General features: G+C 30.0%; 1 protein-coding gene across 2 annotated transcripts in view; it reads left to right on the top strand.

The window, feature by feature from the left end:
* LOC143075300 (mitochondrial 10-formyltetrahydrofolate dehydrogenase-like) overlaps window positions 1-11100 on the top strand; it is a 46039-nt gene extending 34939 nt beyond the window's left edge. For both annotated transcript variants that reach the window (XM_076250681.1, XM_076250675.1), the window contains exons 21-24: window positions 951-1056; window positions 1735-1934; window positions 10460-10528; window positions 10964-11100. In XM_076250681.1, coding sequence (XP_076106796.1) covers window positions 951-1056; window positions 1735-1934; window positions 10460-10524 — 371 coding nt within the window. In that variant the 3' untranslated portion in view covers window positions 10525-10528; window positions 10964-11100. The remainder of the gene's footprint in view (window positions 1-950; window positions 1057-1734; window positions 1935-10459; window positions 10529-10963) is intronic.
* Window positions 11101-16673: the final 5573 nt, after the last annotated feature.

The raw sequence follows: 16673 nt of genomic DNA, 5'->3' as shown, positions 1-16673 counted from the left end.
GTGTTTTCTCTTATTTTTGAGATATTGAGATCAGACGTGGCACGGTACTTGTCTATTTCTAATTCATGTATTTGGTTTTCATGTTATATTTGTTATTCTCGTGGTGTTTTGTCTGATGCTTGGTCCGTTTCTGTGTGTGTTACGTTTCGGTGTTATGTCGTTGTTCTCCTCTTATATTTAATGCGCTTCCCTCGGTTTTAGTTTGTTACCCCGATTTTGTTTTTTGTCCCTGGATTTATGAGTTTTGAACAGCGGTATACTACTGTTGCCTTTATTTGGCATTACTAAATTCATCCTGGTTAATAATATATTTATCTAGATTTCACTGATTTCCATTAGGTGGGACCAGTTAGCAGGAGTAATATTAACGGAATTTAACTTATATACAACGGGATAACATCTTTTTACATGAGTGGGGCGAGTTGGCATTAGTAAATTCTTCCTGGTTAATAATATATTTATCTAGATATTATCGTTTTCTATAAGTTGGGGCAAGTTGGCAGGAGTAATATTAAGGGATATAACACATTTCACAAGTGGGGCGATTTGGTTATCCAGGTTGGGGCAGTTTTTTTTTAAAGTGGGGCAAGTTAGTGAAAAAGTGTAAACAGTAGAATAATTAATTCATGGCGAGGCACAGAAAATATACTGTAAACAGTAGACTATAGATATAGGTGAACTAGGTACAAAAGAACTCTAAATCTTAAATTCTACAAACCACCTCTGTTCTATGGAAGATAATGATATAACTGGACTAGAAATACACACAACCTGTAATTAACTGCCTTTACAGCGCTTTCGCGCTTTGATTGTTAAAATATTACAGGAATCTATAAAAGGGCAGCACTGTTTGTTCAGCTGCAGTGTTTTCATGATTCATCCTTTCCTTAGATTATGTTCAATAACCTTAGTGCTTTCATCCTTTGATTGCTTTATTTTATGATTTGTAGGACTGTTTATGGAACCAACAGTATTTACAGATGTAGAAGACCACATGTATATAGCTGATGAAGAATCATTTGGACCAGTCATGATTATCTCTAAATTCCAAGATGGGTGAGTACTTATTAGACGATTTGATATACAAGGGATTTATAAAGAATGACGGCCATCTTCCATTAAGGTCTGTGCACAGAGAACTTTTGTATGCAGATTACATTGTATATACACATGGTTAAATCATTTTTAGCCAGTTATATTATTGAAAAGGTTAACAACAGAATGACATTTTTTGACAAGTTTCTTTCTATGCACAAGTTTTGATTAAATAAAATCATGGTTTAACTTAAAAGCATGAACACTTCAAATTCATGTAAAAAGTACACACTGGAAACAAATTTGTTGTAGCAACAAAAATATATTGGTGTACTATGATGTTTCGACTCTTCACACTTAATGATTACTTGCTTCAAAAATTGCTCAGGTTGATAGCACAATTTCTTTTACATTATTTAAAGAGTAATGACAGTAAGCAATCATTTTATTTTGAGGATTTTCATTTTTGTTTTTTTAAGAGTTACAGAACTTTGTTCATACAAACTTGGTTTTTTCCAAATGTCCTAGTGTAGCTGAGGTTTGATGGGATGGTTTCTTATAAAATTTACTTCACACTATTGAATAGCAAATATATATATTTAAAAATAAATGCAGCAGTTTCTTATAAAAAAAAAATTGTGAAGCAAAATATAATAAATTACTATTATTCAGATTATTAAATTAAACTTTATTTTACAGAGATGTAGATGGTGTAATTAAACGTGCAAACAACACTGAGTATGGACTAGCATCTGGTGTATTTACAAAGGACATAAACAAAGCTATGTATGTAGCAGACCAAATAGATGCAGGAACAGTATTTGTTAACACTTACAATAAGACAGATGTAGCAGCACCATTTGGGGGATTTAAACAGTCAGGTTTTGGCAAAGATCTTGGTAAGTTTCTTGTTGTAAATGATTAGAAAGTCTTTAATTTGTAGGCAATATCTGTTGTTTTTAGCCCTCCTAAAGGAATGATTAGTACTGCCTGAACTGAGGAATTTTCTTATAAGGTATTCCTGGTTTACTGAGAAATTTATCTGTCCACTTGAAGTAAATGAAAGTCCATGGACTTTACATAGACCCTAAGAAATTCATGATTATGAAGATGATAAACTTAATAAACTCAAAAGACTCATCAGTGACTTTTATTAAATATTAAACAATGCTCTACTTACCATGCAGACATATACTTTGCTATCTAATTTTACAAGGAAGGATCAGGGAAACAATTATACACCCATAAAAGGGATGTAAAGTGTACTAAAATAAAAAATTTTCTAAGTATAAACAAATTGTATGAAATCTGAGTTTCAGAAATGAAAAATTTTGTTATGAACATGTCAATTGTTATGAAAAAAAAATGCTTTATAATAAAGAAGAAGATGAGAAAATATGGTGTAAAGTTGAATTTAAACTCTGCAAGTGGAACCTTGTTAGAATCGTTTAAATTAGCATACACACTGCTAGCTTAATTTATCAGGCAACATCTGAAATTTTCAGTGCTCTCATTAAAGAATGGATTTAATTTTGAAACAGGAATGTGATTAACTCATATACCACCTGAACATTATATGCCAAATTATTTTTATTTGACATTTGTCCACCTTATTTCTGTATATCCTGAAGGAATGTGAAAATTTTTGTTAACTCCTACCTCTTTAGTTAATTTATTTGGGGCATGTATATGTTTTCATTGAAATCAAGATTGCCTGAAGTGCAATCAAAACCTTAATGGACTGACTTGACATCTAACTATTCCAAGGCTGATCACTACCTATTTTGATACACAAAATATAGTGCATAGATCATAACATTCTATACATACTATCCATTAACATTTTCAGAATTTTTTCGATGTAATAATGTTTCACTTGTTAAAAAAATTACATAACTTTTGCAAGATGCAGGAATCTAATACCTGTTCTAAAAATATAAATTATGTCATTGTCAACCTAAATAAATTGGAGTTATCTTCTCTAGAATAGCTGTTAAATCAACAACAACCAATGCAATATTTAATTTTACTTCCCACTGATAAATTGAAGCAATCTTTACCGTTTAGTGCTTTCAAGCACTTTGGTTTAGAATTGATATAAGAGTGACATTTCAGAATATTTGCACTTAAGTTATATTTTTATGCCCCATTTATGGGCATTATGTTTTCTGGTCTGTGCGTCCGTTCGTTCGTTCGTCCGTCCGTCTGTTCGTTCGTCCGTCTGTCCCGCTTCAGGTTAAAGTTTTTGGTCGAGGTAGTTTTTGATGAAGTTGAAGTCTAATCAACTTCAAACTTAGTACATATGTTCTGTATGATATGATCTTTCTAATTTTAATTCCAAATTAGAGATTTAACCCCATTTTCACGGTCCACTGAACATAGAAAATGATAGTGCGGATGGGGCATCCCTGTACTGGGGACACATTCTTGTTTATATATTTTTTTATCTGTTGGTTGATATAGTTTTTAGAATTCTGCTGTAAATAAATTGACCTCTTAGAATTCTGCTGTAAATAATTGACCTCTTAGAATTCTGCTGTAAATAAATTGACCTCTTAGAATTCTGCTGTAAATAATTGACCTCTTAGAATTCTGCTGTAAATAAATTGACCTCTTAGAATTCTGCTGTAAATAAATTGACCTCTTAGAATTCTGCTGAAATAAATTGACCTCTTAGAATTCTGCTGAAATAAATTGACCTCTTAGAATTCTGCTGAAATAAATTGACCTCTTAGAATTCTGCTGAAATAAATTGACCTCTTAGAATTCTGCTTGAAATAAATTGACCTCTTAGAATTCTGCTGAAATAAATTGACCTCTTACAATTCTGCTGTAAATAAATTGACCTCTTAGAATTCTGCTGAAATCAATTTACCTAGTTCAATCAAGTAAAAATGAAATGAGTAATATCTAAAGATGACAGTATTTAGTCCCCTACTGGCAGAGCTGAGGGGGACTTTAGGTTTGCTCTCATTCTGTCAGTTCTGCAAATAAGTTTTCCACCGTTTTTTTCTTTCCGCTTGATGATATTGATTTGTAATGTAGATTACTAGCAGATTAATGTTAGGTCATGGGCATTGTTAGGAATAGTTGGAAAAAAAATGCTTATCAATGATTGGAACGGTGCATCTACAATTATTAAAGAAATATATTATCATCTTTAATTCCTGTGCATTTTAATAAGATTGTTAGGTATTACATGAATATGCATCTTTATTGATTTACTTTCTGTTTGTATGTTTTTGTTTTTTCATAAAAAATCAAGATGACCTATTAAAGTATTTTAAAACTGCAAGCAAATGAAACTGCAAGCAAATGAAACCACATGCAAATGTTTTATATATTATTGGTCATGAAGTTAGACCTTTGTTTAGGTATGTTACTTATAGAAACAAATGGTACTTTTTTATCATTTATATTCATAAATAATGATTCATATATTCTTGGCTTCTAAATAACACAGATTATACCCCCAGCCAACATACAGGTAGGAATAAACGTATTTACACTTTTGATATTTAGCTGTATTTTGACTTTGAATGACCTTAGATCTACTCGAATCAACTTTTGACTTCAAGCAACAATTACTTTTTAATTGCGACGTGTAATGTTTTGATTTATGATGTCAAAGTTTAGGGGAACTTGTATGATTTTATGTAATGGTGGACATATTTGCATACAAGTGAAAATATGTCTATTGAACTCTCCCTGTATCTTTCAGCAACACTTAGAAAAGATCTGCTTTAAAGGAATATAAACCCTGTTCAAGGTGTTAAAAGCTTTAGAAAATTAAATTTGCAAGGTTGAAAGGGAGATATCCTTTGTAAATTCATTCATAATTCTAGTTTAATTTTACTTACATGATATAACTTAAAATCATTGATAAAGGCAGTACTTTGACCTATAATGTCTTACAAATTGGTACATGGATGGAGAGTGTCTCATTGGCACTCATACTACATCTTCTGACTATTTCAAACTTTTTACTGATTTATAAACAGTTATCCTTCTTAACCCAAGTTAACTGCTCTAAAATAAAGATGCTGCAAAATGATGTCATCATCCTTTTGTTCAAATATTAAAACACCAACAAATAAGGTCTTATAACGGTTACAAGATAATTGTATTGTGTACTTATTAAATTACCGGTAGTTGAGAAGTAGCTAATGTACTCTTGTGCCCATAGACAGGTTTTGGAATAAATTGAACTGAAAACTGACATTATAAAAGATGTGTAAGGTGCAGCAATGTGTCGGTTATATCACAGCATGTCTTAATACCAGCTAATCAAATTCAATTACATCATGGTATGACTAAATACCAAAGATATGTCAGTGCATCTCATCTTAGAAAGATAAAAGCACAGACAAATTATCTTAAGACACAATTATCTCTTAAAATAATTCTCTTATACAGTGCAAACCATTATAGAAAGGAGACTTGAAAAGTAGGTTATATTGACTTCAGCAGAATAATACTGTTAGGATGATACTATCATAGGACTAGTGGTAATTTGTTAAGTAGAAAGATATTGACTTTTGTTGTAAAAGGAAATGGGTTTTTATTAGCCTCAAAAGAAAAATAAATTGCTGAAAAGATACGTTTTTGTTATATTATAACTGCTTAGACTTATCAAAGAGTTTCTTGCAACAATGCATTACAATTGATTGCTTTTGAAATTGTCAGTCTCTTTTGTGTGAAATTAGCTTCAAATGTTGTAGAAATTGTAGATTCATTCTTTATCATCATAATAAATGATTTCGCAAAATATTTTCATAAAGAGAATTTTTTTACGTTGACTTGAAAAAAAATAGTCCTAAATTGCTTATTGTACAATTGTCATGGGGAATTATAAGTTCAATAAATTTCAGTTTTGATGAACTGAAAGTATGTAGCCGTATACAAATTAATGTAATTTTTATCTCAATTGGCTCTAAACCAAAGGCTTTCACTGGACATCTTGGAGAAGACGTTACTAAGTTGAAAAACTTGTGTCTTATCCATTTGTCATTTTTGAACAATAAAATATGTTTAAACTAAACTAAAACTAGACATCATTTTTTATCATCTTTTTAACTTTTAAAGTTATTATAAAATAAAATTGAGAATGGAAGTGGAGAATGTGTCAAAAGAGACAACAACCCGACCATAGAACAGACAACAGCAGAAGGTCACCAATGGGTCTCAATGCAGCGAGAAATTCTCGCACCCAGAGGTGTCCTTCAGCTGGCCCCTAAACAAATATCTAAACTAGTTCAGTGATAATGGACGTCATACTAAACTCTGAATTATACACAAAAAACTAAAATTAAAAAATCATACAAGACTAACAAAGGCAAGAAGCTTTGGACTCGGGACAGGCGCAAAAATGCAGCAGGGTTAAACATGTTTTTTGAGATCTCAACCCTCCCCTATACCATTGCTTTCTTTTTGGAAATGAATATAAATTTTCTTAAATAATGCATGCATCAGTTTTATATTAAAGAAAAAGGCCAGGTAAGCAGCACATACTCCTTTGAGCCTCTAGTTTTAATTGTTATGTATGCTAATATTCAGCAAAGAAAATAAATCTAAAGTTTGCACTTCAAGCAGTGTCCAAATTTTCCACGTAGGATTTCCAATTAGGTCAATTTATTGTATACAAATCCTGGATGATGTAATACTAATTTCATCAGCATAAGATATGCCCAAAGAAAGCTGCAGATGTTGTTGCTGATGGGTTGATACAACTCCACTATTTTTTTTAACAAGATTAATCATATCACTTCTTGAATAAGCTAGGTCAAAGAGGAAGGAAGAATTGATTGATTTAATTCTGTTACTTAAAGTACATAAGAAAAAAGTTCATGTATAATTCAAGAATAAAAAAATATGGAAGAAAAGAAAAATTGTACAACTTAACAGCTTTAGAGTTAAATTATTTGTAAGACCCCTAGGCCCTACCAACAAAATTGAACGGGACTTGAGATTTGCACTTCTGCTGTCTGTCAATCTGTCAGTCTAGCAAATCAGTTTTCCACACTGTTTTTGTCATGCTTGAAGTTATTGATTTGATAATTTGTATATAGCTTTGTCATGTCAGACAAGTTACAAATCTACTTTGAATTTTGTTCTGGTCTAATGATTGTGTGCAGAGTTATGGATGGTACTTTGGACTTTTCTCAAATAATCAGTTTTCCTCATAAAACCACAATGCCAATTTAATACAACAATCTACTGGTATATCAAAATAAAAATAATAAAAAATAAAAGTCCAAAAGATAATTGACCTTGATCATGTTGATTTCATGGTTCAGTAATTCAATTGTTGTTTGAGTTGAGCAATGTTTCACCAGTTTGGTGTACATGATAATCATATGTAAATGGAATGTAACCAAAAAACAAAATACAGTAAATTATGAATTATTAACAACCTCACCAAAGAGCAGAAAACAGCCCAAGGCCAACATTATAGGCCTTCCAACAAAATGCGAAAATCTTGCACCATAGGTGGACTTCAGCTGGCTGTATTAGTAATGTGTACTAGTTTAGTGAAAAACACTTGACTGAACTTCCAAACATATACATGCAATAAAACTAGAAAAAAAATTCACAAGGGTTCCGTGAAACCTGGTGTCTGGCCTACTTTATGAATCTAATGAATGTTTTAAGAACTTGAACTGCAGACTGTATGTAATGTTAACTGGAAGAAAAACTAAGTCAATATATATGTACGTACAGAAAACAGGAAGTTTGGTAGAAATCCAGGGTAGTTTAAGAAAGTTATTATAATTTAAAAAAAACAGAGTGAATGTTATGTTAACTGGCAGAAAAACTAAGTCCATTTAGAAGTAAAATACGGAAAAACAGGATTATTTATTTTACAAAATTTACATCTGAATACTATTATATGATCATAACCAAAGCTTCTGTCCAAGTTGAGTAGAAATCCAGGTAAGAAAGTTATTAAAATTTTAAAAACTATTACCACATGGTGAAAGTAATGTTAACTGGCAGAAAAACTAAGCTGTTCTGTTTTATAATAGACTCATCTCGATTTGATACTGACATTGAATCTTTTTACCTATTTGGCTTCCCAAATGTTTAGTCTTCAGAAAAAGAAGGCACCTGTACTTGTTTAAGTTGTACATTGTGGGTATTGAAAATAGTGTCATGAGTTTATTTTGGGATTCATTACTAAGGTCTTAGAAAAATTTCCATTTGCAAAGCTTTAGTAATTGCCAAAATAAATGGTTTTAATCTTTTAAAATCTTTATTTCAAACAGTCAGACACTACCAGTAACACAATTCTAATTAAGTTGTAAAGTCCTTTTGACATAATTCAGGCTAAACAGTTCAGTTTGAAAATTTAAATTGCTTTGAGATAATTATGGTGGTAATTTCTTATAAATTCTTATTCTCATCACATGCATGGGAAGCTGGTTTTATAACACGTAGAGAGACATTATCCAATAATGAAAACAAACTTAACACATCGCCATATTAAAATTTTATCAAGTTAGACCCAGAAGGATTATAACTTGACAAATATAATGGATTTTTCTTAAAATGCTTTTTATTTTCCATTAAAGAATTGATGAAAGTCTTTTATAGTTTTTGGCATAAATGGATTAGATCATTAATCATGTTAAACAAGTACTGAAAACACCAGTATATACCACTAGGTCACAAGAGACAACATTGTTTGACGTACAATTGAAAATGACAGCTTATATTCTTGCAAGGTCTATAACTTGTTAAATTGCATATTTGTAAAATGTCCGTAGAGACCAGATATTCTTTTTGCATACAAAATGGATGTTTTGGCCTCGAGATTGATTGGAATTAAGATAACGAGTTGTTTATCCAATTTATTTGTTGACTAAGTGCTTGGAAATTGAACTAGCCATTTTGAAAACAAAAAAAATTTACAGCTGTATACATGAGATTTGCACACATTTTTTTTCTGATCAGTCTATTGTTTTTAACTAACAAAATTGCTTAGGGTATACTGATTGATCAGAATCAAAAGACAATTCCACGATCAGGTTCTTGAAATCTTCTTTAGGCATATAAGTCTTCCTTTCATTACTACACTTAATGGTATTGATAAATATTCTGAGGATCATAGAACAGCTGTTCCCATGTCATGGCGACATTGAATATAGATTTGTGGTCTTTTATTAGGTTTATGGTAGTGGTTAATATCGAGTTTAAAATTGATTCACATAAAAACGTGATAAAATGGGATAACAAAATGGATACTTTACAGGCCTTTGTGTTACTTCTGAATAGTAATTTTTTTTACTACTTATAAGATATAGATAAGAATCCATTTCCAAAATGAATTTTCATTTCAAAATATATAGTTCTCATATTTTACATTGTGACTAAAAACTTAACTAGCATATAACATTTTAAGTATCGTCAAGCATTGTATAGTAATATAGGTTAAACTAAAACAAGATTACTGAAAATGAGAAAAATCTGTAGATGGTCTTTAAAGAATAAAGGAAAATAATATGAAAAAACATTTTTGAAATTATATATGTGCAAAACATTGTCTAGAAGCTGCTACTAGAAGTTATGCCAAGGAAAAAAAACTCATAAACCATACTAAAGTGTTTTTATTCTAAGAAATTAATAGAAGGATCCTGTTGCTCCGTGGTTGTTGTTTGTTGATGTGGTTCATAAATGTTTCTCATTTCTCGTTTTTTGTAGCAATTAGATTGTAGATTTTTCTGTTTGAACTGTTTTACATACAGTCATTTTGAGGCCTTTTGTAGATTGCTGTTCGTTGTGAGATAAGGCTGTACTTGGACTTTAATTGTTTATTTTTTTACACATTGTGTCTTGGATGGAGAGTTGTCTCATAGGCTCTCACAAAAAATTCTTATTTCTTCTATATGTGAATTATACCAGTGTAATATATTAAGTCTTATTGTATTGGTTAGCATCATGGCTACCAAATGATTATGCATGTATAAACCTGTTTTATGACCTTGCAAGTACTAATTCCTATGTAGACTTACAAGTTCTGTAAATGTTTATGTTACATGAACAGTAAGTGCAATTTACTTGACAAAGATTAGACATAGGTAGCCAACTGTATAGCTTTATATCTGATTTATAGGTCTGATTCTTTGTTAGTTGTAGAATCATCAATAAAAACTCTTGCATCTATTTAGTCCTTGCCTTTAAAATCAGAGTTCTACCTGAAATAATTATAAAAAATAAACCTAACTTGCAAGATGTTGCCTTTTGAGTATCAAAATAATGGGGTAAAAAAGGATATGTGTATTCATCAATGACAAATCAGTACATGATATATGATATCAAGTCGGCTTTAAATATGTTTTCCCCTCATCCTTTTTTAAAAGTTTAATATGATCAATATGACATTAAAATTCGTCAACCTTTTTAATGTTTCCTATTTGTTTTTCAGGTGAAGAAGCCCTACATGAATACATGAAGACCAAAGCTGTAACAGTGGAGTATGGACAGCAGTAAACAGGTAACATACTGAATTCTATTCTTTGTATGACATACATAGATTATTTCAATTCATTTGATTGTTTTCTTTGTAGTCCTTTTAATTTGTATTTTGCATAACCTTTTACACACTAACGGTTTGATTTTGAAAACAAAATTTGATAGCCTCGATCCTATGTTGATACATGCAAAAGTTTTGAAGTGAAACATGATCAAATTCACTATGTTGCTATTCTAACATGCTACGCATAATGCAGTTGTTTCTCTGTAAATTAATTTAAATTGAAGCTTTTCAAATTAAATGTATTATTTTTTTTAAATTAAAAGCTTTTAACAAATTACAGGATGTGTGTTAGTTTAAAATTTGATGAAGTTTAAAATTTGATGATAATTTTTATGTTAACTTGCTCAATTGATAGACAAAATTGAACAATATTGTTATATTTTCTATTTTCAGATCTATTTTCAGTGACAAAAGTCTTTCATCATCTGGTTGAAACAGACATGGCAGACGACACTGTTGATACTATAAATAGACACAGTTTTCACACCACCTGTCTCTAAGGACAATTATCATTTGTTTAATATTTCATATACACTCCTTAAAAGACAGACAGAAAAACAATAAAGTATTCAGATGTGTCTCAAGCTAACTTCTGGACATTATAGGGTTAACAATCACCTGGGCATTGTTTATTTATGGAGCTGTTTGCTTCTGTTCTAGTCTAGTTTACTACAGGTGAAATTGATATCTGTCAGTATGATAGCTGTTTGAAGATATAATTCTTAAAGCTTTCAGGGAATAATGGAGATAATTTCACAAATTCTTTCAATGGGAATTTGAGATAAAGCTTGTTTGATTTAAAAGATATCATGGTATCTTATATTTAATCAGATATTTTAAAGTTAAGGGTTTAATACATGTACTTAAGTTTAGATTGCAGTTTTATTATTCATTAGTGTGTTACATGTAGACACATTTTTCATAGTAAAGTCATCTAAAAGAAATCAAAATTTTATGGTGTGTAAGTGAATTGATTTTTTTGTTTGACCATTTTATGTAGATTTATAAACTTCATCTTTACATAATTCGCAAAGTTAAGGTCCTGAAAACAATGAATTTCTTTTTATTTGCATAACCAAAATGTCAAACAGAATACTTAACAATAAAAACACAGTTTTTTTTTGATAAATTGAACATATGTTTGCTAAATGATAGATAATAAGTTGAAAATGGAAGAAGCTTGAATGCAAAAACAATTAAAAAAAAAGAAGGACTTTGTTTTTGTTTCTTATCGATTTAATGTTTTTTATTACACTTTTTTGTTATATGGAGCGAGTTGATTTGATTTTGCTTATATTTTAAGGTGTTTTGTAATGGCAGAAGGGGCTTTAGCTTATGAATAATTTGAAATTTTGTATGATGGATTTCAATGAATTTTTAGCCTATGTATATCAGTATGGAATGAAAAGTTAATGATTTATTATGATGAATTGTTTATGTTTAGAGGCAGCTAAGTATTTGCAGATTTTAGTTGTAACTTATACATTTTGTGCAACAAATTATGATAATCTACATATGATTACTGTAATAATTAATGTCAGGTTGTTTTTGTATTCAGATTTAAGAAAAAAAATTAGTTTGATATATTTTGTTTTAAATCAAGTTACAAATTGTTTCAGGTTTCATTCTTTTTTGGTGTAACAAAAGGTCACATGTAACAAAAAGGTCAGCTTTTGAAATAGTAAATTTAAGCTGATTCAATTAGACACAATTATTTGTTTAGTAAACTAAAATTCATTTTTTAAAAAATAATCTAGAATTTACATATCCAATTATGTATAAAATGTATGTATATAGCCAGAAGGTTAGTAGATTTTTGTATTGAATAACTGTGTTGCAACTTTTGAGTTTATCCCTTAGTGGCTTCATTTGTAGTTGTATCAGAATCAATCTGTCATTTTATTAAAGAAGTTGATGGCATGAAACAATTGTTCGTTTCAGACGGGTTAAATTTCAATAGATTTTTCTACAAATAGATGCTATTAGAAGATGCTGGTCTCAATTTTGTGATAGAAAAAGTTTCACTGTAATTTGATATTATTATTGAATAACTATACCAAAATAACAGTGAACACTTGATTAGATTTCAGTTATTATAAGATGTCTTTAGAGTACAAATTGTTTTGAATACTTGGTGCTCTTATGTTTTATATAATCTAAATATTTTGAATAAAAGATATACAATTCCTTTCTTTTTGAAATACAAGTGCAATGAACAACAATTTCAATCTCAAGTAAAAATTAAAAAAAGCATTTTTTTTTTAGAATTAAGGATATTTCATTATGTTTCATCTAGTTTTTTTAGTACTTCTTTTTTGAGTACATAGAGATATAACTTCATCAGTAAAATTCTAAAGAATAATCATCAGTTGATTATTATAGGTTTTATTTTATATTATACCTTTATAGTTCTGATCGTTTTGATTTTATTTCATGGTGTTGAGTGTTTGAAGTTTTTGGGGTCTTGTGATATCATTGTTACTGTTAATAGAGCACTGATTTTTCCCTTCTTCCAACTGCATCAAATATTTGTCACTGGATGTAAATTAATCAATATATCAAATACTAATTGTTTCTGACTTACTGTATACATGTATAGAGGATTATGAATTTCCTCTGGAGAGTGACATATTGATTAAAAATATGTTTTACTAAAAACAAGTGAAATATATATACATTAAAGAAATTACTTACAGGTATAAAGGTGATGATTTTAGTAATGTATGGAGGAAAAGGAAAGAAATCATTTAAATTGATGATTATTATACTGTATTGAAACAGTTTGAATTGTTGATTGTATATTAAATTTTGTGCTTGGCATGCACTTTATGTATTTGTCAGAAGCACCATGTTAACTTGATTGTTAAGATTGATGATGAAAAGATTTTTAAGAAAATTAAGTTTAAAATTTGACCAAGCGATTTAGTATTTTATATCCTCTAAAGTGTTGATGAGCTGTCTAGATTATGTAACCAGAAAATGATAAATCTTTTAAGAGTGGTTAGGGAAATGAATGAACTTTATGTTGTGTCTGAGTAAATGTAATATTGAATGCAGAGTGATATCTTAATATTGTAATATAAATTACAGTGCTTATTTGAAAGGCTTTGTAATTTCATAATACAAATTTGCCAAAATATTTTTCTTAATTGCAGCATCGATGCATTTCTTTAAAGTAATCATCTGGGGAAAATGTTAAGGTATTTTATGGAAAATAATGTTAATATTAAGCATAATTATACATTGTGTAAAAATAGCTAAAGTTCCCCCCAGTTGATCAGTTTGAGAAGATTTCGTTTGGAAAAAAAGGTTTAGGAATCGTTATTGGTTGAATGACAAAACATTCCAAATATGCACTGTAAGTTGTCTATATTGAACATCATTCTATTATATCTATACAAAAATGTTTTAGGTACAGACTTATCATATCATTATGTTAGATAATGATGCTCCATTTTTTAGTGCCAAACTACTGGTCCATTTTTATATATGTATAAAAAGTGTATATCCATGTGACAGTCCGTATTGTAAGGGCTCTTACACATGCAATTCTTGCAAGGTTTTTAGTCCGGATGAGTTTTAAAATCATCACTTGTCAACTAGTTTACAGGAGTTATATCCACTGGGAATACAAAAATAGCATTATAAAGACCTCATGCTTAAATTTCTTTATGAAAATTTTATAAAAGAACACACAAAGTTCTTTGTCTTAGACAATTTTGGAAACTTTTGGACATTGTTCTCACATCAGTTTCTATTGAATGGAATTATGTTTATCACCATTATTCAATTTTTAATATGCACTGGATTTAAATCATAAATAACTATTGTGTGTTTTTCTTAACATATTTTATTTGAGTTTTACTTTTGAAATGTGTTTTGTTCTAACGACAACAGCTGTTAAGAAGGTGACAGAAAGTTTTGATGTCAGAAATTTATAGAATGCCTATATGACAAATTGTAATGATTTGTTTTGATATAAACAGTTTTGAGAGATTGTTAAAGTTGTTAAATATTAATCTGAATAAAGATTATGTCAGTTTTAGTTTATATCAGTTTTGTTTGCCAACCCTTTTTATCACTAATTGAATGTTTAAAAAAACCTGTACAAAATTAAAAAATAGGTTGCACTTTGTAAATATATCTGTAAATATATCTAATTTTACAAACCACCCTTCTTTTGGGGAGATATATAGTGTTTGTAGATAATATTTTCTTTAACCTTTCTGGTTTCAAGATTCAATCTCCATGTTTCATATCATAGAGACACAACTGCGGAATTTTACCAGTATGAATACTGTCGGAAAGTGGACCAATTGATCACTCAAAGAAAAAGGAGGAGTAGTAAAAAAAAAATGTGAGAGTTTAACTCTTAGAAGTTAGTCATAAAAATGTTTAAATTATGCTGCACATCCCTATGTTTTGACATATGCAAATATAGTAGTGCATATGAACTATCCATTCAAGGATATGCTTGTTTCCAAATGTCATAGTAAAAGTGGCACAATTTTTAGCCATGAAAGGAGTTCTTATGGGAAATTGAATTGTTTAAATACAAAAAGTGCAAGCAATAAGGTACTTTAATAATGCATGAGTCATGAGAATTTTGTAAAATTTTCTAGTTTGTGACACTAAATCGACTTACTATGGAACAATTAATCAGAAAAAACTTCAAAATAAAAGGAGAGCTTACTTCGTTGACACTTGGAAAAAAATGCATGTGACTTTAATTCGAGAAAACTGATAAGAAAAATGAATGAATATTTGCCTTGTTTTTAATGATTAAAATATATAACTCGGGAAATACTGATCTGAAAATCTACTCAATCAACCAAAAAGAAAAGTTACACCTTAATATATTTGTAAAATACATTTTATATCAAAATATTGTTTTGGGTAAAGCTGTTGCTTATATATAAATGATAAAAACAAAGGAATCAAAATGAGGCTACTTTTTGGCTGGTTTTGTATTTTGTTCCAAATGTAAGAAGTTTGAAGCTTTCAGCTTATACGAGAGACAAAGTAAAGAAAAACATAAATACTGATGTCAGAAAGAATATTGTCTTACCAACCATGAAAAACCCTCATTGGTAGTAAAGGTTAAAAAAACCTGTCGTAGTGTCTCATGAACATCTGATCAGTTACTTGGTAGAATCATTTGTTTTCCGAATGTTCTGGGCCAGAAAAAATGATCTTATCATATCATTTCCTTCGGTTTTGACCCTGATATCATCTGTTACATAAGTAAATCATGTGGTAGTGTGAAGATAATTAAGTCATGAGGTGGTGAAGCTTATATTGATTTAGAACAATATGTCAAGGTTATACCAACTATTTGATAGACTCAATAGACTCAATTTTAAAACTGTTTTGTGAATGGTGTCTTTTTAACTTGTGCACTTAACTTGGTTAGTTATTCAAAAACCACCTATATTAGTATTAGTGCAAATATATAGCTCTAAGTTCTCAGCATCTATTGACAGACTGAAAATGATGGTTTCCAGATATTGTTTTGAACAATATGTTCAACTTTGGAGTAAGAGAAGATTTGATTTTTTATACGACCGCAAAAATTTTAATTTTTCGTCGTATATTGCTATCACGTTGGCGTCGTCATTGTCTTGCGTCATCGTCGTCGTCCGATTACTTTTAGTTTTCGCACTCTTACTTTAGTAAAAGTGAATAGAAATCGATGAAATTTTGACACAAGGTTTGTGACCACAAAAGGAAGGTTGGGATTGATTTTGGGAGTTTTGGTCCCAACATTTTAGGAATTTGGGGCCAAAAAGGGCCCAAATAAGCATTTTCTTGGTTTTCACACTATAACTTTAGTTTAAGTGAATAGAAATCTATGAAATTTTGACACAAGGTTTATGAGCACAAAAGGAAGGTTGGGATTGATTTTGGGAGTTTTGGTTCCAACAGTTTAGGAATTAGGGGCCAAAAAAGGGCCCAAATAAGCATTATTCTTGGTTTTCTCACAATAACTTTAGTATAAGTAAATAGAAATCAGTGAAATTTAAACACAAGGTTTATGACCATAAAAGGAAGGTTGGGTTTGATTTTGGGAGTTTTGGTCCCAACAGTTTGTGAATAAGGGGCC

This window comes from Mytilus galloprovincialis, chromosome 1, assembly GCF_965363235.1.
Source record: "Mytilus galloprovincialis chromosome 1, xbMytGall1.hap1.1, whole genome shotgun sequence".
Classification (NCBI taxonomy): Eukaryota; Metazoa; Mollusca; class Bivalvia; order Mytilida; family Mytilidae; genus Mytilus; species Mytilus galloprovincialis.
The sequence above is the reverse complement of the archived record's forward strand: the minus strand, read 5'-3'. Positions and strand labels throughout refer to the sequence as shown.